Below are 23,418 nucleotides of genomic sequence, written 5' to 3' on the forward strand. Positions count from 1 at the left end.
TTGGGGGGGGGGGGCAGTGGTGGGAGGCCATCTTTTCAAGCATTGTTTCTTCAAGAAACCAAGAATATTCAAGGGCATTTTTTGTAGGACAAAAGTGCAATACAAGGTTGCCACTTGCCACTTGCCATAGGGCTGATGTAGATATTGGAATTCCACAAAGGTCCCTAGAATTTTTACATTGCAATTGAAACCTATTATGTTGTAGACAATCTCTTGATTCTCTTCAAGTGAGATCCCTCCATAGCCCTTTCCTTTCAACTTAAGATATTAGACTATTCTTTGCAGATCTTTATAGGTAACAGATTCCTAAATAGAGAACAAATCTAATTCAACTAATACAAAAAATGAAATGGATAGTTAACTCCACCACAAAAAAAAAAAAGGAGCTTACCTATGAATAGATCACTGAAGGACAAGAGCTTATCCCGATCTTCTGCACTTCCAGTGAAGGAATGGACAACCCCTGACCTGAACCTGTCAAATAAGCAAAGGAAAATTTATATACTCCATCCAGGCATCCACATGAACTTGACATAGAGTAAGCAGGTGAAAAAGGAATCCTAATAGCTGTACAAATCATCCAAGACTTCCAAGGATCAAAAGGATGTCATATTTGCAACATTGTGATATTGTTAAAAAACAAAAGGCACACTATGTTGATGCACAAGACCAACCTAAATTTTCTGCATTACAAGCGACATTGTAATATATTTATTGGATCAGGAAATGTGGTACACAGGGAGAGCAGATCCACTTCCAGATTATATCCCACTTAGAGAAATCAAAAGAGATGAGAACAACTATCCATCACATTACATCTGTTGCCAATGTACAAAATGAACATAGAGATAAATAAGTAGATTGAATAGATGATATTTTGGAACCAGATTTATTTTGGTCCAGGATCACTCAAGCTTGACTATAAAATGGTTACAACATCCAGCATGTGAATCATGTGCTTTGATATTATCTTCCAATAGTAATTAGTTCAGTCCAAATCGATGATGCAGTTCATGGATCCTAGAAACTAACCTCTCCTTGTTTCGTGCCATAATCTCACAGAAATCTTCGGCAGCTGCACGCATGTGAAGGAACATAGGTAGCTTCATAGCATCTGCTAATTCGAATTGCTTCTCGAAATACCTAATGTTGAAATATTAAAAGGACAAAACAGCATAAAATTGTACTCTGAAAATATTTTAAATAATTATTCCAATAAAAGTCAATGAATCTTGAGCGTACTTCTTCTGAATTTCCGAGGGACAAAACTGAAGTCTGTCATAGTCTAACCCACATTCACCAATTGCTACCACCTGAATAGCATCAATTTCACGAACAGAAAATGAAGCATATCTAGAAGCCAAGAAAGTAGCCAGAATACTCATACCAACACCTTTGCAGTCAAATAATGATCAGAGCAGTCAAAACCAAAAGCATAGGCAAAAATTTGTCTCGCAATAAAAAACTAACCATTCAACTTGAAAAGCAAAGGATCTACATTCCTTCCAAACAGGTTTGAAGATTGCATTATGTCACAACCCAGAAGAAAGGTGCCCCCTTGACATACCAAAGAAAATCATGCATATTGAATTCTAAATTTTTTTTACTGACGTCCTACTACAAGGTCAGTGACTGGTCACATAATAAACTTGAACCCCTTTCTAGAAATGTCAACAGTTAGGATCACGTGATGGGATCAATTTTTGTGGGTGATATCTTAGGAGGAAGCTATCAAAATTAAGAGTCCTGAAATTTATTAATGATTAAGCTATTCTGCAGCACAACAGTGCTTAGCTATAAAGGAGGCTAGATGTACAGCAGAGATCAACATTATGGTAAGATTTCTAATACAGTCTTTCATTCACAAGCACTGCAATAAAAGCCTACATGATAAGGTTAATAACTTATCTGGCATCAAAGATTTGAGTCAGCTGAGGTTATCTGGAATGATTATTTGCTCAAATGGAGTCAGCTGAGGTTATCTGGAATAAAGGGAGGAGGTTGAAACTTAACAACATGATTAGATCGACAGGTTAGGTATCTCCAGAATAACAGAACTGAGTGGGTGTGAAAAGACTTAAACCTTTGACGGTGCATCATATACAAATCAATTCTTTTGCCTAGAAGTACATCAAGAAAATTCAGCCAATCCCAGCCTGAGAAGTATTAACCAAGTCCAGAGGCATGTGTTGGAGAATAAAGCTACATCAGTAGCTCAGATTTCAGAAGCTACTTATACGTCTGAAATCTTAGTGCCAAGAGCCGAAAACTGTGAAACAGAAAGAAAAACCTGAGAAGTTGCATCTTGCAAGGAGGAACTGGAAAACCATCATTCATGATCAAATATACAACGCCTAGAAGAATGAGGCAAAAGGGAGAATAGATGTGTTTCAATCAACTTGGCGTGGCTCAGTGCAGAAAGTATTTATCAGATTGTCCAGAAATCCATTTGGCAAAAATGGAAAAGAGATGGACCATGCTTCCTAAATCCTTATGCTATCATGAGGGGGTTGTGGGAACTGGAAAGGAACAAAAGAGTTTTTTCATTAAAAAAATTTCCCCCAGAATTCATGCCAATATTTCCTGGTTTTTGTTTGATTGATCTATGGCATGTGAAGAATTATCTGGTGGAGATATGGTGTCTTTCTCTTCTGACTTGGATCACATGCTTCATGATTGATGTATATATATTGATTAGTGATGCAGTTTAGTTTCCTAAATAGGCTTGTTTTATTAGGAATAAGCTTAGGGTTGGGTTCCATACATGTTGGGCCTTTGATCCCATGTGTTTTGAGTGTATTGGGCTACTTTTATGGGTCTAAACTAGGGGTTCTAAGGTTGCAAACGGGATTCAGTGATTTGTTTCCTTTTCTTTAGTTTCCTTTTTAGATGGGGTTATTTAGTTTCTAATTTCAAGTCATTGTTAGTTTCTAATTTCTGTCTAGACTAGTTTCTATTTTCATTAGATTCTAATTTCCAGTTTTTAGTAACTTCTTGTAATCAATTTTTAGTAACTCAGATTTAGTAACTCTGAGTTACTATTACTTGTAAACCCTCTCCATCATTATTATAAATAAAGGAGAGCTCTCATCATAGAGAGACAATTTTGATTTTGAAAAAAAAAAGAACCTGCTGCTGGTCGCTGCCATGCATCTACTGGATTTTCTGTGTATGATCACAGAACAAGGGGTTGGTGTTTGATCCGGTCGACTCCTTGCGGCGTGAACTCCAGGAGGGTTTCTATAAGTCTTCTTATTCTCTTTTAAGTTTGTTTCAAGGTTCTACTGCTGTCAAACAATCAGTTATTTATAACTTTAAATTTTCTACCCAGAAATTCTGAAACAGAGCCTTCGGTTTTTTTTTCTGCTGGAGCCAGTTCCAGCCACTGATTGGTTTCCAAACTGTGGTTGATTACTCCCCTGTACTCCCTTAAGAATCAAACCAAAGCAGGCCTAATTCTGTGCTGCCATTATAGAGATATTCGAAATCTCCAGAATTTTGCCCTGTAGTGATTCTGCCAGAATACAACCAGAATCGATAGCCTGATTTGTCTTATTCTGTTCTGTTATTTTTCTGCTGTTGTTTTGGGACTGTTGCCTCTTATTACTGCTGCTGGTTTAAACTTATTTGATCTACTGATATCTGGTCTAAGTGGCATTGATTACTGTGATCGATAGTTACTGGTTTCTTCCTTTTCTGTTGGTTGATTATCACTGGAATATGGGGATTGGTTTTGGTTGTTCTTTGGTCTACAAGTTCCTGTTGTTTGGGTCTAGTTTGACTTGTCAAATCTAGTCCTACATTAATTAGTTAATGAAATTACAATCTGTTGATGTTGCAGATGAACCCAAAAGAAAAAAAATCAAAAAGGAGATGCCCCAGAAGGCTAATGGGACTGGAACATAGGGATTAGAATTCTCAATGAAAATCTTATCATGGAAAGTGTTGCCCCAGTGGTGAGTAGCTCCAGGAAAAGAAGGCTTCGAAAAGACTACCAGCAAGCTAAAACTGACATCATGCTCCCTCTAAATTCTCCCTCAACAAGCTAATTAAAAGTCTTTTGACTCTATATGGACAAGGAATGCTTCAAGAGCTGTAACCTCCCATTCTCAGGATCCACAGATGGCAGATTTTTTTTTTTTTCCTAAAGCTAACCGAAAGATTTGATTGCTAAACAAATATAGAGGTACAAAGCATAGGTTGACGATTTTGTCATGAAGCACTCTCTCGGTTTAGCAATATGGCTCGTGTTTTGCATTTATTGACAGTGTACAGTCTACAGACCTACAATCATAAAGAGAGAGGAGCTTTGTGCAAGCAAGTCAAGCACGATATAAGCATTTTGGGTCTATCCTTATTGTATTGCTTTGCGGGTTTAGCAATTTCATTGATGAATTTGACTTGATGGGTCTGCCATTTACCAATTCCAATATCACTTACTTAAAGGCAGGAGAACAACCAGCATGAATCAAACTTGGGATTCTTGGTGACCTTACTTTGGTAGTAACACTTTTGCCAAGCAGCCAGCTTCAACGAACTACCTTCCTAGGATAACCTTAGATCACCTCCCGTTGCCTTTCAACTGTTAGGATCAAGACTGATTGTTTTGAGATTCTGTGGTTATCATGCCAATTATCTATAATCTATGAATGGAGTAGAGAACACAGTAGGAAGAACCATCGGACAATGACAGGAAGGTTAATGGAATAAAGAGACATTTGGATCCCCATAAGGAAGAAGATTGAATTTTGTTAGGCAGCAATGAGGGTGGAAACTAGAAGTTAAAAGACAAGGAAGAGAAACTGAGAGGTGAACTGTTCAGTTAGTAAGGAATGAAGAAATTAATTAGAAGCACACCTAAATCAGGAAATATATGCATCTAAGAAAAAGATTGACATACAATATTCTTTCACGGGCTGGGTGACACAGGAAGAGGTGGGGAGCAAAACAACACTTCCAGGTTGATGGTACGATTTGCATACTTTGAGGATCAAGGGAGATAAAACAACCATTGGTGACCTACCATGATCCCTATGCATCTCCAAACCTGGAAAGAGCTATAGTCTGAACATCCCAAGATCCAAGAAAACCCAAACCGATACCAACCCACCCACCCTAAAAAAATGTAACAGTTTCAGACCTAGAATACCAACAAGGACAAATAGAAGGATGGGGGAAAAAAAGGAAGAGAGAAAATACAGGGCAAAACTTGTACTACCAATTGGAGAGAATAGCTTAACCACCCAATCGGTAGTAGTAGTGTACATTTAAAAATTAAATGCGTTGAGAATTTTAATTATGCCTTTGTTACTTATGTAGCACTCACATAGGACCCTAATAAGCAAAGACATAATGAGAATACCCCTGTGGTACTATCTCATACTAAGACCTACAGCATCCAATTACTATAGTGGAGACACAATGCCTAAGGCGGCTGAACTAAAAAATAATAAGATAAAATAAGAAACTTGAAACTAAAAAACAAGAATGCTAAAAATCTAATTATGGAGATAAATCATACCTTTCCTTTCTCAACTCCTTCCTTCGCCAGAGACAAAAGTGCCTGAAAGTGCTGTTCTGAATCCCCACTCTCATCGAATTCCTGAATAAGAAGAGACAATGTCAAAGATGCAATACCAGACAACATGCAGATTATATTTTGAATGCAAGAAATGACAAATGAAGAAAAAGTCACCCTGCATCTGGTAGGATGCACCCCAACTGTGCAGAAAAGCCTTCCTGCAACAATTAAGAAGGTGAAAATAAAACGAACGAACCACCGGCATACACAAAAGAAAAGTAAATGGAAGTACAATTCATCCAATTTAGTGACACAACACCCTTGGATAAAAGATTAGACCACAACTCTGGTATCATGTAAAGGAACTCACTATCATTAGAAACAGATGTTGTTTCATCAATCCATTCAATAGAAGTAATATGACCAGATGATAAACAGAGATCTCACAAATAGCTTTCAAGTAGGTAAAATCTCAGTGCAGATTGATTGTTGAACATTTGATTAATCTATACTACAAACTCAGTTTTACAGATCCTACCGAAAGTAAATACATATAGGAGCCACTTGCTCACGTTTACCTTTCCCCTCTCTTGGCAAATTTTCTTGCACCCTACTATCCAGCACTACTTTGCTTGAGAAGTTAATATGAAACATTATCAATCTAAATAGACTTCGACAGAATTGGTATGAACAGAAGAAGCTGGAGAGGGGAGAAGCATATACAAAAAGAGATAAACCCATGGTTTGAGAACTCAGCGAAATCTCAGATATTTCGGGGGTTTTTTTTTTTTACCGAAACAAAATTGCACATGAAACGAAAAAAAGACACAATTTCGGTCATCTCGGTCATTAGCCCCTCAAAATAGTCAAGCGAAACACATGGAAAAAGTACATTGTTTTGGTGAGATTATTCACTGAAACGAAATGAGTTCTTGAACCTTGGAAAAACCTAATGATGTATATCCTTACGGATTCCCTATTTCCCTGTTGAGAGTCTAGATGAATTAAGAAATTCATGCCAATTTTGATTGAAGAATTGGATGGTTGGCTAATGGTTGGCCAAACAATATCTCTGAGTCAAAACCCCGTAATTGTCCCAGTCTCCCAGATGTTATTAATGTAAAGTCAAGTCAAATAACAGTTTCAATCTATTGGATCCTATAGCCTTTTTCCATTTGCAAGCCCTGATTGAATTCAGTGATGATCCTGGTAGATTCTTGCTAATTTAAATTGAGAGAGGGAACCACTTGAGTTCAGCACAAGCATATTCCATAGCAGAAGGAAAAAAGATATAGAAAAGATTAATGAGCAGAAGAGAATCCCAACAACTGCTGATATTAACTCACTATAAACTGGTAGGCACCAAACCGACAAGAACCATCCCTCCCCTCACCAGTAGTTCAATTGACATAGTTATCTATAATAAAGTTCAATAGGGTCATAATTATCTATAGTCGACTACAAGGTAATGCTGCTATAGCTATCTAACACCGATAGAAATTGGCAATCTTCGATTGCTTTTGTTCCTTTGATTATAGCGGTTCAACAAGGCTCAGGAAACTGAAGCTATTTGCGTTGGTGGACTGTTGAAGCCATCAAGCCCTGCTGTATCAGTTTTTTCATTAAATTTAAAAGGTGAAAAAGGACTTGGTGGCTCCCTTGCATAATCCTTTTGGCAGCAAGGGTCAGAAACCAGAAAGAGTTGCAAACCAAATAGGTAAAACATTTTAGCCCTTTTTGCATATCGATCTAAGTTCGTCAAGTGGTCCTGTTTTTTTATGGTACCTCTGACAGTGAACATATTGATGACATTGAACTCTTGTTTCAACTCATAGTAAGCACGCCTTCACAAGGAAGGTATCAGAGTGGTGGTGTAATCATGGATCCATTGCTGCTCCTATCATTTAATTACATGACATTTTCTCATCTTTGTTCAACAATTATAAGTAAAAAACTAATGGCAATGTAAGGGAGACGAAACGGACCAAATCAAGGACCATACCATCGGTTTCCGATAAAGCCAGAGCTTCCCTTGATTCCTCCAACGACCCACCGGTGACCTTGCCACGCACGATGCCAAAATCTCAGACAATAAAAACAAAACCAATGCACAGGTTGTGACTCATGAGTAAAACCTAGAAACCAATGCCGGGTGAACTTACGACAATTCGTTCAACTCCAGCACTCCATGCCCTACTGAGAACAGCCGGAATATCAGCTACATGGTAATTCTTGCCATTATAGACCCCCTTGAACATGTTATCTGCGCCGAAATTTGCTTCTCAGCTTCATAAGGAAGACACATTCGTCGACATAAAAACAAGGAAGAATCAAACAGTAAATAGCTAATGTGTTTGCTATAATGCCTGACCTGTGAAGTTCACCGCAATATCTTTTCGAATGAAGAAACGCATAGGGAGAGATTGTTAGATAGAGCCAAGAGCTGAAGAAAGAAACAGTATAGCTTGATATATTGAGATTCTGAGAGTTGCAGGGGTACTTGCCTATCATCCGTACAGCCGCCATGATCCAGCGTCGAACAAGATTGGGAGTGGCAGCTGAGCAGAGTTCGGAGAGATGAAGCGAGAATTTTGAGTAAATGATTCAGTCCAGGGGTACGAGAGATGGAGTGAGGAGTGCCATTGCGTCGGGATCCTCTCCGGCGGCTGGACTGCCTCGTGTGGCATAGGTATCACAAATAAGCTGTGTTTGGTTGGAAAAGAAAAACAATATAGATCTCCGGTATATCCAAAGTCTAAACTTACTATAGACAAAGTTGTTTGATTTATCTCAAGTATGAACTTGGATAGAGAGAGCAAGCATTCATGTAGTTGATTACATTTAGCTGAGATTTTCCAAACTAGTTAGATTTTATCCATGGTTCTAAGTAGGAGTGAAACAGGGCCGGGTTGGGGTGGATTTCTCAAAACCCTAACCCAACCCTAGGTCCCAAAACTCAACCCAACCCTAACCCAACCCTACCGGGTTCATGCTCAAGCCCAACCCTACAGGGCTCAGGGTTGGGTCAGGTTGGGTCGGGTTGACCTAGCTAGTCTTCTTAGTGGAATCACATTCCAATAAGTACGATTCAATTCTCATTTCAATTCCAATTCCAATTCCAATTCTTCAAACCACCCCGCTACCTTCAAACTCTGAAAAACATTGACCGCAACTGACCCTCCGCCCCCTAAATTCCTCAAAGTACTGTCATGTGCTAAGAGTCTAAAGAGAGAAAGGGTCCCTTCTACTAATGAAGTTCTCTTGTCGATTTTTCAAAAGCTTAGAAAAACTTCCTTGTACTGTTTTAGTTACTTTCTTCATTCATACAACAAGATGCAATGACATTATGAACTGAGTTAAATCTTGGCCACAATGGAAGTCCATGTGAGCTAAGTCCAACCCAACAAAATATTAGGCAAGTGGAGTTGTTTCATGTCAATATGTGAAATGTTCCAATGTAAAAAATAAAAAAATAAAAAATAACATTTTCAATTCTAAATTTCAATAATTCTATTTACTATAATAGAGAACTCAAAAGTGAATGGAAATTCCAGTGTAAGAGAAAAACAAGATTTGTTCTTCAGAGATAGGTTTTTCCTTTGGCTTTATCCTCTCTCTTTTGGCTATATTGTTCTCTAGCATATTCTACAAAGCACAATAATAATTAGGGTAAGAAACTCAATAACAACAAGAAACTCCCTTGGCTAGGAGAGACACCTGCATTCTACAAAGCACAATAATAATTAGGGTTAGACTCAAGGCGAGTTAGGGTCGGGTTGGGTTTTCTATGCCTCAACCCAGGCCCAGCCCAACCCCACGTAGGGTTGGGTTGGGTTGGGCCGGGTTGGCCCTGCATAGTCGGGTTAAATAGGGTTTGGGCTCAGGGTGGGCTAGGGCGGGTTCGGATTGTCTAGGCTAAACTTACACCCCTAGTTCTAAGTATTGGCATGGAATAAGTTGTATCAGTCATAACTTGATCGATCTGAATCAAGTATCAATTTGTAAGGGCAAAATTGATCGATTTGAACAGATCCAATTGATATGAATTTGTGTAATAACGATATCTACTATACCAATACTGATACTGATATTGATAACTAAATCTTTGGTTGTATCTCTCCCCCCTATTCCTCTCATATTTATTTTTTCATCTCTCATATTTTCATCAATCCTTTGCACTTTTTTAGCTTGGATTTTTTCTTTAGTCTGTTTTGTATAGAACCATGTAGCCAACTACATTAAGTCGAGATAAAGTTGAGTTTGTTTTTGTTGTTGTTGTTTTTGAATAAAATAAGAAAAATGTTTTATGAGGGCAGTGTGGCCCATGCACACAGACACAATGGGGTAAATGACCAGCCCACACCCCATGAAATAAAAAATGAGGCTTTTGTGAATGCTTTCTCGAGCACTTTCATTGATCCTCGTGCATGAGTAGAAACCACACTCCCATATATAAAACACTTCTCCAAGCGTTTTCTTTGATATACTTGATTGAATCATTCATTTTAGAACACTATATTTAAAAGTCCGAAGACATGTTATTTTATCAGTTGCAACTCTCACTTTTTATTTTGTCTGGTTGATGCTTCCATCTTTCGACAGACTAAGCCTAATCTTGCGTCTCTTGTTGATTCTTCATTAACCCTTGGTGACTATCAGAAGCTACCAAGTGTGGGTTCTCCTATATTAATTGTGATGGCAGTTTTGATATATATATATATATATATATTTGTTTGTTTGTTTGTTTAGCATAGTTTTGATCCATTAGCTGACCAAGCATGATGGAATCCTCAAGATTCACAAATCCAGGGTCTGCAACAAGTCTTGCATGGAGTAAAGGATCAAGGACGGGCATGTTTAGAGGTTTATATAGATTGCCAATAAATTGTGACAATGGCCTCAAGAAATGTTTTCGTCCTAATGAAAGCTAGTGGTTAAAAATGTTTGTATTTTGAAGAAGGATATGTGAACTGTCTCTTTAGATACAAGGCCATAATTAATGTGTTTACAAGTACTTTTCAAACTAATGTACATAATATTTTGTTTAGTTAATTTATATTTCTTTTGTTTTCATTAATATAGTATTTTTTCATACAAATGTGCACTCATGCCATGCATACACACATACACATAGATTAGTTTGACTTTGTCTTCTGTTTATTTATAACTTACATTCTTTGAATGTATATTTTTTAATCTTTTTATTACATCATTTTTTTTTACTCACTACTAAATGCCAAGTTGTTACATGTGAAAAGTACCTAAAGTATTAACCCCCCCCCCCCCCCCCCAAAAAAAAAAAGAATGATTAAAGTTGTGTTTGTATTCATTATCGGAATAGATTCTACTTCTAGATCAATGCATTTTGAGCCCAATTCTTCTCTATTTTCTCGCTTGAGAATGCTTTATAGACCAAGAATCTATTCCAATAATATATATCAAACACAACCTAAGTGTATGCATCGTAACATGCATCATAAGGTATGTAATAATAGATTTTTTTTTGGGGGGGGGGCGGAATGTTGAAGTAGGTAACAATAAACAATCTAATATTTAATAACACATAAGTGAATGACAATGTAAACAATATATATATATATATATATATCATACTACTATATAAAAGTACGTACTCCCTGTCTTTGGTATACTTTTTCAAAATGATCAAAAAACCATTTACATCTACCAAAAAAATTTCCAAATGACCAAAAAACACCAGAAAAAAAATCCCCAAATGACCAAAATCCCCTCAAAATTGAATCTGAAACAAATATCATAATAAACTCTCTATAATTCTCTCTCTCTCTCTCTCTCTCTCTCTCTCTCTCTCTAAACGTGGAGGAGAAAGGGGGAGAGTGGAGTATTAAAAAGCATATAATTACAAACCCTAAACCCACTCATCCTCTCACCCCTAAAAATGGAAGATAAATCAAATAATAACAATAAACTTTATAATTCTCACTCTCTCCCTCTCTAAATGTGGAGGAGAAAGGGGGAGAGTGGAAAGAGAAATAGAGAGAATTATGGTGAATGGGGATAGAATGAACAATTATGGAGAGAGTTATACTAACAAAAAAAGAAGTTAATAATAATAAACTCTCCATAATTCTCTATTTCTCTCTCTCTCTCTCTCTCTCTCTCTCTCTCTCTAAACGTGTAGAAGAAAGGAGAGAGTAATAATTAATTAATTAAATATTAAAAATGATTAAAAAAATGCATATAATATTTCTCTCTCCCTCTCTCTCTCTCTCTCTCTTTCTCAACATGGAGGAGAAAGGGGGAGAGTGGAGTATTAAAAAGGCATATAATTATAATTATTAACTATTAAAAAGTCATATAATTATAAAATCAAACAAATGCACTATTATTCCTCCTTAAATCTCTCTCTCTCTCTCACTTATCGTCTTTGGAAAAAATGTGGAGCACAATGGGGGGAGATTCTCCATAGAGACAATAAATAATTATGGAGACATTAAAAAGGTAAGTATGGAAAGAGATATACCAAAAAAAAAAAAAAAAGGCTCCTAAAATCTCTCTTTCAATTCCTTACAAAATCTAAACTTGGAGGAAGGGGTATATTCTCTCTATAATTCTCTTTCTCTTACTCATCTCTCTAAACGTGGAGGAGAGAGGGGTGGAGTAATCATTAATTATAATTATTACATATTAAAGGGATAAAAAAAAATAACCATAAAATTATAGTATGAAGAATTATGGAGAGATTTATTGCGCTATTATAATTATAAACCAAACAAATGCACTATTATTCCTTCTTAGATCTCTCTCTCTCTCACTCATCCTTTTTGGAAAAAACATTGAGCACAATGGGGGGAGATTCTCCAGAGAATTATGGAGAATAGGGAGGGAATAAATAATTATGGAGATATTAAAAAGGTAAATATGTTGAGAGATATACCAAAAAAAAAAAAAAACGGCTCCTAAAATCTCTCCTTCCATCCCTTACAAAATCTAAACGTGGAGGAAGGGGTATTTTCTCTCTATAATTATCTTTCTCTCACTCATCTCTCTGAACGTGGAGGAGAAAGGGGTGGAGTAATCATTAATTAAAATTACTACATATTAAAGGGATAAACAAATAGCCACAAAATTATAGTCACATAATTATGGATAGATTTATTGCATAAAAAAGGTATCTTTCAATCAACTTTTATCGATTTTATAAGTTTTTATGCAATGGAATCCTCCTTATATATACCATAGAGAGCACAAAAAATCAACTACAATATCCCACGATTTCTCAATTTTCTGTCTCTTACAACAATAGTTCTGAATATTTCAAAGTCCTATTTCTATTTCTATTACAGTAGCACAAAAGTTCTCCACTTCAGTTTCTTTTTCTCTTGAATCACTGGCACTGCATTTCTCAATTTCAGATACTCCACATCAACAAGATAGTATAATTCATTTAATCTCATATAATTCATTTAATCTGCAAGATAGAGCTCAGGTGGAGAAGTTATTGCACTATATTATGGAAAAATCTCCAGAGGATGCAGAAAGCAAGCATGTTTTCACGTACACCGCTTTGAATTGATCAGAGATTAGTTTTTTCTTAATCAGTCTCCATGGTTTGTAATATTATGGTTTATTAGTATTATTGTTATATGGTATGAGAGAATTATTTGTGAAATTGATGCCATTCTCAAAACCTCCGTAGATGAAGACAAGACATATGTTTTTTATGTTTCATGTTCCCATCTCCTTTCTATTATGGGAATTGCACTATTTAGTTTGTGGATTTTCTCTCTTGTATTCAGAATAATTAGCTTAATTTTGTTTTTAGAAAATACAAACTTTGAAAAATCAACTCACCAAGCTTTTCGGAACTTACTTCAAATGGATTGACCCAATAATCTTGTCTTAAGAAATGTTTAATTAGGAGACTACCACCACGTGCATTTACACGTGTATTTTTACTAGTATATATATATACTAGTAAGAAAAAACATGTGCATTAAACATTTTTATAGACTAAAAAAATGCACGGTCATCATATTTTTATTTATTTCCTATTATCAACAATCTCATATGGGTTTTTTTTTCAACAATAAATGGTTAAATGCTATTTTAGAGAGAGAGAGAGAGAGAGAGAGAGAGAGAGAGAACAAATGATTTACATGGGTGAGTGTAATGGATAACTTGACATAAAGTCAATATTATTTCGAGTAAAATTTGTCACTTTAATCAAGTTTCTAACTTGTCCAATTGTTGAGCTTATGTGATCTGACTCATCAATTAATATTAGCAAACTTAATTTAACTCTTGAGTAAATATCACGGTAAAATTACAAAAAGACATAACTACTTCCCTCTTATAGAGGGATTGAACTCCTCTGCAGAGCAACACAGTGTCTGACACGCATCCCTTGGCTAGAGTTGACACTACCATTAGGTTAAAATGAAATATTATAGAGTTCATTTAAAAAACTGTTATGTTATTCCAGTATAAAACCCAGATATTTCCATGACACTACCATTAGGTTAAAATGAAATATTGATAAGGGACTTAGTGGATTCAAACCACCATCCTCTTGAGGTATGGAGTCATTTCCCACGCCACAAGTGCTCTACCAATTGAGCTAAAGACTCATATTTTAATTATAAAGTCATGACCAAAGAAAGAGAAAAAAAAAAAAAAAAAAAAAAAACTGAGACATAATATTTCATAGTTAATAAATCCTAGAGTGTGAATAGAGGTGACATGGTAGTCGTGAATGTATGTGTAAAGGTGCTAATCTAGAGGGAAATCATCTCAAATTTGCAATGTAGTAGCTTGAAAATTGCGGTCTCTATGGAATCAATCCTAGAAACTTTTTGGTTACCCTAATCTATTAGTTGGATTCTCTAGAATTAGTCTTAAAAAAACTGTTTGCTTATCATAACTCTATCAATTGATAGTATTTGAAATAAGCAAAAAAAATAAAAAATAAATAAATAAATAAAACATTACATCCCTACTTAGTTACTTAAATTAATATATTTCTATAAATAATAATTGGAGATATATTTTATATAAGATGGGTTGTCACTCGTCATTCACACATTGGTGTGTCCCATCCACATGTATAAGTGGGGCTCACCCCCCATACTATGTGATTGTGTGTGCACAAGTCATTGAAAACAGATAAGAAAAAAATTATAGATTTAAACTAATGGAGGAGAATATTTTCACGATCAATTACATTTGGTTATCATCATAATGTGCACAACCTTAACCATACTAAATGGAAAGGTTGTTCCCTAACAAAAAGGTTAATTTGGTCCTACAATGCCATTAAATATCATCATAAATTGAAGTTTGATCTTTGTCACTATTTCTACTCTTTGCTATCTTGGTGATCAATATATTCTATCTTGAGAATAAGCTAAGGCAGGGGTAAGCTTTGCCATCCCATATATCCCAACTCTAGTATATGAAACAAGAAAATGGAGAATGTAGGATGAAAATATAATTAGAAACCTAAAATATTTGATTGTAAATATCAAATTTAATGTTTAATTACTAAGAAACTCAACAGATCCCATCATATTGTATTATAGTAACAAAGGACTAAACTAAGGAACTCAAGAACATATAACCACTCTTAACTACCATTGGAGTTGGAGAAAAAGAAAATAAGATAATAAGAACTTAAGCTAACCTAAATGATCTAAGTAACCATCTAGTTTTGGCAAGAGGCAATATTGATTTGAACTGGTAGAAAGAGCTCTTCATTTCCAAACACAATCATGTTCTCCCTTGATGGTAAAACCTTATAAGCTGTCTTGTCCAACACCATCAAGCTCTTGCAACCATTGAATGCAAACGTCAAGGTCTTGCTCTCCTCTGCTTTCAAGAACACCCTTTCGAACCCAATGACCTGTTTGATATGAGTTTCCTTGATGCTTACCATAGGCTTTGAGTAGACAATGACAACATCAGTTCCATCCACATTTCCCACATTTTGAACTTGAATATCAACCTCAAAGTCCAACTCTTTGCCACAAGTTATGTCATCTACCACAACTGTTGGGCAAGGAGACCTAGCAGTACCATCCTAATAAGTGAGATCACGGCAATGTTGGACCCTTCCCAATTTCGGTTGAAGTGCATGAGCAGAAAATACCTTTCAGTATATGAACCAAGTATAGCTGAGGCCATAACCAAAAGGATAAAGGGTTTCACCATTGAAGAACTTACAAGTCCTTCCAGGGTAGCCAAATTTAGGAAGTGGCCTTAGGGACATGGAATTCATGGGCAACTTGTCTGTGTAGGCATTAGTGTACTATGTAAGAGGAAACTTTCCACCTATATATCAAACACTTCAAGTGAAGGGATGCCATCAAAGAATCCAATTCTCATTAGAACAACATAGTTGTTCTTCAAAGCCCTATCAATGTCTCCTTCTTTGATTCTCCCAATCATAGTTGCATTCTCACCATAGTCTTGGAAGTACCATCCACATTCCAAATCCAAACCTGAATTTACCAATAAAAAATAATAAATATATAAATAACGCCAGGATAACTAATTATACTTTAATATTGTGCAATTTGATAAGATACATTCCCAATAGTACCTGCATTTAGTGATTTTGCAATAACATCTTCATTTGAATCATGAAGCCATTTTTTGTCTATGAGCTATTACATTCATTGAATAGAAATCAGATACAATGTAAATGTAAACCACAAAAGAATTAAGAGAAAAAAAAAATGAATAATTAACTATTAATGTCAAAAGGTCTAAAAGGAGAAGAGATCCAAAGAAGGGGAGCATTACTCATTTAGACCCCATTCTACTCTAACATTGTATGGAAGCATCCAACTTTTTTTTTTTTTTTCACTATGTCCATAAGATTGATGGGATCCATCCAATATATATATATATTTATATATATTTTTAAGGAAACAACTTTGATATGGAAATTATTAGACCAACAACCCAACAAGAAATAAAGGGAAATGTGACCCTCAGTTGCTCAACTCAAGGGTCAATATTATGTCAATAAGATCGATGCATAATAACAGTCAATCATTTTTGGTTTTGACTATTAATCGTCGATTCAGTTTGGTTGTGAATTGAGAAAGTTCAGTTCCAACTTGATTAGAAAACTGTAAAACAAATACAAGCAACTTGATTGGACCAATCCAAAACCATAAAACCATTTTACCCATACAAATTAATCACTTTGATTTCGGGAGTTTATATTTCTAGTATATTTATTGGTGTTTGATATGTTATATATAGTTTAATTCTTTTAAGGCGTCCCAATGATTTTGTAATAGGACACATCCAAGATCATGCATTGCATTCCCAGGCTAGGTGTTTGAGAGTTTAAATGTAACCGCTAGCATACGGATCAGTGTAACTACGGGTCGAACTCAGAGAGAGCAACCACTTTATTTCTTTTTTCTTTTAATAATGCGAAAGTGAACCTATTAATGATTGTGATCTAATTCTAACTACCATCATAAACATATGTATCTAAATTAATGTCATAACCATTCGTCATCTAAGAATTTAAAGATGCAAGCCATTTAATTAAAATTAAATAAATAAATAAGTGAAAATAAACAACCCACGTAATTTAAAAAAAAATAAAAGAAAAAAATGCTGAAATAAAAATAAAGTAAAAGATAGGGGAGAAAGCTAGAGAGAAACTCACAAGTAGGTTTCTCTACTTAGCCCGAAGGATGCATCATAATATTAGCTTCCCTACTTGACCAAAGAGTTACTCTTACAAGGGTTACTCTACTTGGCTTTAGGGAAAGGGAGACAATTAAAATAAAAATAATAAATTGATAGTTCTATGGCTAGGAGGGGCAAAACCAACACATACACTAGCCATGAACCTTGGGGGAAAGGGATAGCAATAATGTAACTACTGAAATTAAAATCCTAAATTAAGAAAGAAAGGGTAGTCAGAAGAGGGAATGAGAGGGGGGAGAGAAAACTATTGAAGGAACTTACTTACTTGAACTTCAACCTTTGAACTTAAAATCTTAGGTGATTTAAGATACTACCAGTACTAAAAACCAGATCTAGAATAAATCAAATCTGAAATTTTTAGTACTAGAGAAAACAAATCTTGAAATAAAAAAAACTGAACTTAAAAAAAAAGATGCTCCACGGCTTGTGATCTTGTCACCTAGATCTAAGCCTAGAACTATAACTTTAAAAATTACAACTCAATTGCAAAAATCATAAACATAAAAGGCTGAATAATAATAAAAGATTAATTGCATTAATTGATATAAAAACTATTACAAAAGTGATTAAAGCAAAAATAAAGAAGAACTAAAACTAAAGAGAGTGAGAGAGGGAGAGAAAGAAGAAAACTAAGCATAAACTAGAAAGTAAACTAAGGAGAATAATAAAAAGGAGGGGGGAGGAAGGGGCTTTTATAGGGCTTTTGTCTTGCCTCCTTCCTTCTACAAGTCTTCTTTAAGAAAAGAAAGAAAATAAAATAAAATTAAATCTTGGTAAAAATCCTCATTCTCTGAGATATTATGTGAGGAAAGAGAGAATCCGTTTCCAAAATTAACAAATTCTATTCCTTCTTTGCAATATTAACCAATATCTTGCAATCTTGATTAAATCAGAAAAGAATCTTTGCATAGCATCTTCAAGATCTTGTGAGGTGGCAAGGAGAGAGAATAATCTTCAGGATTTTGTAGGAGAGAGGAAGTGGTACCAATGAGTGGGTCCCACCTTTGGACTGGTTCTTGATTCACTTTAAACACTTTCTCTTGTAAACTTGGAAACTAAAAAAAACAAGAAAAATAAAAGTAGTACTATCCAAAGTGGGGCAAAATGTATACTTATATCCCTAAGATTTCACACATTATTGTACTCATCAAATTCCCCCATACTTGACTTTTGTTTGTCCTCGAGCAAGATAAATAAATAAAGAAATGAAAGAAAAAGCCTAACTCACTTTCGTAGGAATCACGGTTGCACTTAGCATGTGTAACAAGTCTTTAAACCCCTAAGTTACCCTAGTGGACGAGTAGTGTCTCGTGGGTGTTTGCAATGAATATACACCTAAAATTCAAATTAACTTGAAAAATTACCATTTAAAGTTTTCAATAACTACAAAACACACACCCTCTTTCAATTAGAGCACATCAACCGAGGAACCCCCACACTTAAACTTTAATACTCCATCTAGATTTAGGAACAATCACACATCTCAAATAGGGACGACCCTTATATCTTCTAAAGCACGACCAATCCTAAAGTAAACCACATTGTAAGGAAGGGACCATGAACTAAGGTTTTGGAGCATTAACCAATCATAAACAACAAGGTATAACGGTATCTTTTTTTTTTTTTTTTTTTAAGTAGGGAACTCATTCTACTCCACTACATTTGGCCTGAATAACATGGTGGAGCAAACACCAGAAACCCAAATTACTAAGTAGCTTTGTTTTATGCATATGCCAACAAAGACAGTGATGCTAAGTTCTTTTCAGAAGTGTTCCTTCCTAAGCGGTTCGATCAAAACACCCCGCTTCATGAGGTGCAGTATTCTGTCTAACTCCTAGAAATTTTATACTTACTTTCTACTTTTTGACCAATTTTCATTTTCTTTGCATATCCATATCATATATTTTTATACCATGCCAAGAATATAGTGTCAACTCCTAACCTAAGAACAAGGACACCAACTAACAAATGGTCCTACACCTTAAAACAAGTATCTCTAAATCATTTAAGTGAAGTCCCACTTCAAGACATATATTCATTACCATCCTCCCAATAGGGATTATAGTACTAAGATGGGTCCTAGATCTCAATTTCCTTTTTTTTTTTTTTTTTTGTAGGGTGTGTATAAAGCACAAAAAAACTCTTAAAAGTAACCTCAAGTTCTAAACAGTCAAACCGTCCCCCATACTTAAATTGTGTAATGTCATCAATGCAGGAAAAAAAAAATGATAAGACAATAGAACAAGAAGGACAAAAGAGAGGAAATTATCAAATAGAATCAAATATCATCATAAAGAGGCTCATGGAGAATCATGACCTCTGCATCATGCATTGAAGGCAACTCAAGAAATGGCTTCAAACGGTGCCCATTAACTTAAAAAATTTTTCAAGTAGATGGATTCATAACCTCTACGGCACCATGGGGGAATACTGTTTGCACAAGGTAAGGACCTTCCCACTGAGAACGAAGTTTTCCTGGAAAGATATGCAATCTATAATTGTACAATAAAACTTTATCACCAGGCATAAAAAATTTCCTAACAAGGTGCCTATCATGAAAAGCTTTAGTCTTTTCCTTGAAATTTTTTGCATTATCATAGGCATCTTTTCGCAATTCCTCCAACTCAGATAGTTGAAGATCTCTATGAGCTCCTACGATAGACAAATCAAAATTAAATTTCTTAATCGCCCAAAAGGCATGATGTTCTAACTCAACAGGAAGGTGTCAGACTTTCTCGTATACCAAACGGTATGGGGATTGACCAAGTATGGTCTTGTAAGCAGTCCTATACGCCCACAAAGCATCCAACAGAGGGTTAGACCAATCCATTCGATTTTGGTTAACTGTCTTCTCTAGAATTTGCTTGATCTGTCTATTGGACACTTCTACCTGCCCACTGGTTTGGGGGTGGTATGGAGTAACCAACTTGTGTGTAATCCCATACTTCTTCACTAAGGCCTCAAAAGGCTTATTACAAAAGTGCTTTCCCTATCACTAATGATAGCTCTAGGAGTACCAAATTGGGAAAAAATGTTTTCCCTTAAGAATTGAATGACCACCTTATGGTCATTGGTCTTACAAGCATGAGCCTCAATCCATTTGGACACATAGTCCACAGCCAACAAAATATATTCATATCCACATGACTTAGGGAAAGGGCCCATAAAATCTATTCCCCAAACATAAAAAACCTCAACCACGAGGATTGGGTTGAGAGGCATCATGTTCCTTCTACTAATTTTTCCTAAAGACTGACAAGAAGGACAAACCTTATAATAAGCAAAGGCGTCTTTGAAGAGGCTGGGCCAATAAAATCCACATTGCAATACCTTGGCTGCAATCTTAGTAGGTCCAAAATGGCCGCCACAAGCCTGATAATGGCAAAAGGAAAGATTAGAATGGTGCTCATGATCAGGGATACATCTCCGAATAATTTGGTCAGGGCATGATTTAAAAAGGTAAGGATCATCCCAAAAGAAATACTTAACCTATGAGTGAAAACGATATTTCTCTTGGGAAGACCAATGATCCGGAGTCTTGTTTGTAACTAAAAAATTTATAATATCTGCAAACCAAGGTTCATTAGATGCTGCAAAGAGTTGCTCATCGAGAAAATACTCGTTAATTGGAGTATTTACAGTCAAAGAATTGGGTAACCGGGATAAATGGTCTGCAACCAAATTTTCACTGCCTTTCTTATCCTTAATTTGTAAGTCAAATTCCTGCAAAAGCAAAACTCATCTGATAAAACGTGCTTAGGCATCCTTTTTCTGAATAAGGTATCTGATAGCTGCATGGTTAGTGTAAATAATTACATGAGAACCTATCAGATATGCATGAAACTTTTCTAATGCAAATGCAACAGCTAAAAATTCTTTTTCAGTTGTGGTGTAGTTCAGTTGTGCATAATTGAGAGTTTTACTAGCATAATAGATAACATGAGAAAATTTATCAACTCTCTGCCCTAAGACTGCCCCTATAGCAAATCAGATGCATCACACATTAACTCAAAGGGCTCAGTCCATAAGGGAGCTTGAATAATATGGGTTGTAGTCAATACATTCTTTAATTGCTCAAAGCACATGAGGCATTCACTAGAAAATTCGAAGGGTTGCTCTTTAGCCAAAAGATTCGTGAGAGGTCTAACTATGTGACTGAAGTTCTTGATGAATCGACGATAGAACCTTACATGACCTAAGAAGGAACGAACGTCCTTAACTAACTTGGGAGGTGGTAAATTAGAAATTAAGTCCACCTTAGCTCTATCGACCTTGATACTCTTTGAAAATTACATGACCCAACACTATGCCCTGTGTGATCATGAAATAACATTTCTCCCAATTGAGGACTAAATTAGTCGCTTTGCATCGTTTGAGTACTAAAGAAAGATGATGCAAACAATTAGAAAATGAGGAGCCATGAATAGAAAAATCATCGATAAATACTTCTAAAAAATGCTCCACCATATCAGAGAAAATGCTCATCATGCATCTTTGGAACGTGGCAGGGGCATTACAAAGCCCAAAATGCATACGCCGATAAGCAAAGGTTCTATAGGTGCATGTAAAGGTGGTCTTGTGTTGGTCATCTAAGGCAATGGGAATCTGGTTATAGCCGGAATAACCATCAAGGAAACAATAATACTCATGCCCGGGTAACCACTCTAACATTTGATCAATGAAAGGCAAAGGAAAGTGGTCTTTCCAAGTTGCTGCATTTAACTTCCTGTAGTCAATGCATACACGCCATCCTGTTTGGACACAGATAGGGATCAACACATTTTCAGTATTTTGGACTAATGTGACCCCTTACTTCTTTGGCACCACGTGCACTGGACTTTCCCATTCGCTATCAGAAATAGGGTAGATGATACCACGATCCAAGCATTTTAGGATCTCTTTCTTGATAGCTTCTTGCATCAAAGGATTAGCCCTTCTTTGTGGTTCCCTAGAAGGTTTTGAATCCTCCATGAGGTGAATATGATGTTGAACGATTGAGGGGTAAATTCTTATAATGTCTGCCATGGTCCAACCTAAGGCTTCTTTGTTTTCTTTTAAAACTTTGATCAACACTTCCTCTTGACTTGAAATTAAATCTGAGGCGATAATAACTGGTAGAGTTTGATCTTCTCTTAAGAAGGCATACCTTAAGTTAGAGGGTAACTCTTTCAAATCAAGCTTAGGGGGCTCAACAATTGAGGGTTTAGGAAGAGAATTTGATAGAAGACCAATGGGCTCCATGGTTGTATGAAGGCTCCAAATATCAGAGAAGAAATTTTCAGTATCATCCTCTAATTCTTCCATACACTCTTAGAATTCTGAATCAAAGTCAATGTCAAAAGTTGTAACAATATCATCAGAAAAATTCTCAAGCATATTGACCTTTTCACCAATATCATCAGAAAAAATTATGGGTTGTTTGCCCAACCTATACATGTTGAACTCCATAGTGTGGTTGCCAAAAGAAATCCTTAGTAGACCATTTCGACAATTGATTAATGCATTGCTGGTAGTCAGAAATGGTCTTCCAAGAATGATAGGGATCTTATCCCTAGTGGTGAAGGGTTTGGTATCCAAAACAATAAAATCGACTGAAAAAATAAATTCTCCTACCTTAAGTAGGACATCTTCGACCATCCATTTTGGAATCTTGACAGAACGATTGGCCAACTGTAGAACACATAGACTCTAACATCTGTTTGGTATGGTAGTCTATCTCTTCATAAATTATTTGGCAAATATTTCATTTGTCAATCCCATGATGGGGACACTCTTGGAGAAGGTCTTGGAACTTTTCCATGAGTCTAGAAAATGACTCTTGAGGTTTTTATCGGAACTGCATTATCTTGCTCTTAAGTTTGCTTGTTTTATGCAAGGGTAAAAATTTTCTTAAGAACGCTACCGTAAACTGATCCCATGTGGTAATGGAATTAGTTGGCAGCCAATATAACCATCTTTTTGCTCCATCCTTGAGGAAAAGATAATGCATCTAAGTTTAACAGTATCATCACTGAGCTGTTGTATCTTAATGAGGACACAAACCTCCTCAAATTCTCTCAAGAACAAATAAGCATCTTCGGAAGATAGCCCATGGAAGTGGGGTAACATAGTGATGAATTGAGTTTTAAGCTCATAATTGTTCCCTGTGGTAGCTGGTAATCTAATGCAAGAAAGTTGGGCTACCC

At 35.9% G+C, this 23,418-nt stretch overlaps 1 protein-coding gene across 2 annotated transcripts in view; it reads right to left on the reverse strand.

The window, feature by feature from the left end:
• Positions 1–8,340, reverse strand: part of LOC122065393 (putative deoxyribonuclease TATDN1) — a 12,269-nt gene extending 3,929 nt beyond the window's left edge. Inside the window, exons 1-9 of one of the 2 annotated variants that reach the window (XM_042629202.1) lie at positions 8,026–8,340; positions 7,893–7,913; positions 7,684–7,807; positions 7,524–7,581; positions 5,696–5,739; positions 5,522–5,602; positions 1,243–1,313; positions 1,033–1,143; positions 392–474 (exon numbers count right to left, since the gene is read on the reverse strand). In XM_042629202.1, the coding sequence (XP_042485136.1) occupies positions 392–474; positions 1,033–1,143; positions 1,243–1,313; positions 5,522–5,602; positions 5,696–5,739; positions 7,524–7,581; positions 7,684–7,779 (544 nt within the window). In that variant the 5' untranslated portion in view covers positions 7,780–7,807; positions 7,893–7,913; positions 8,026–8,340. The remainder of the gene's footprint in view (positions 1–391; positions 475–1,032; positions 1,144–1,242; positions 1,314–5,521; positions 5,603–5,695; positions 5,740–7,523; positions 7,582–7,683; positions 7,808–7,892; positions 7,914–8,025) is intronic. The other variant, XM_042629201.1, reaches the window with a different exon arrangement.
• Positions 8,341–23,418: the final 15,078 nt, after the last annotated feature.

This window comes from Macadamia integrifolia, unplaced genomic scaffold, assembly GCF_013358625.1.
Source record: "Macadamia integrifolia cultivar HAES 741 unplaced genomic scaffold, SCU_Mint_v3 scaffold1992, whole genome shotgun sequence".
In the NCBI taxonomy this organism is placed as follows: Eukaryota; Viridiplantae; Streptophyta; class Magnoliopsida; order Proteales; family Proteaceae; genus Macadamia; species Macadamia integrifolia.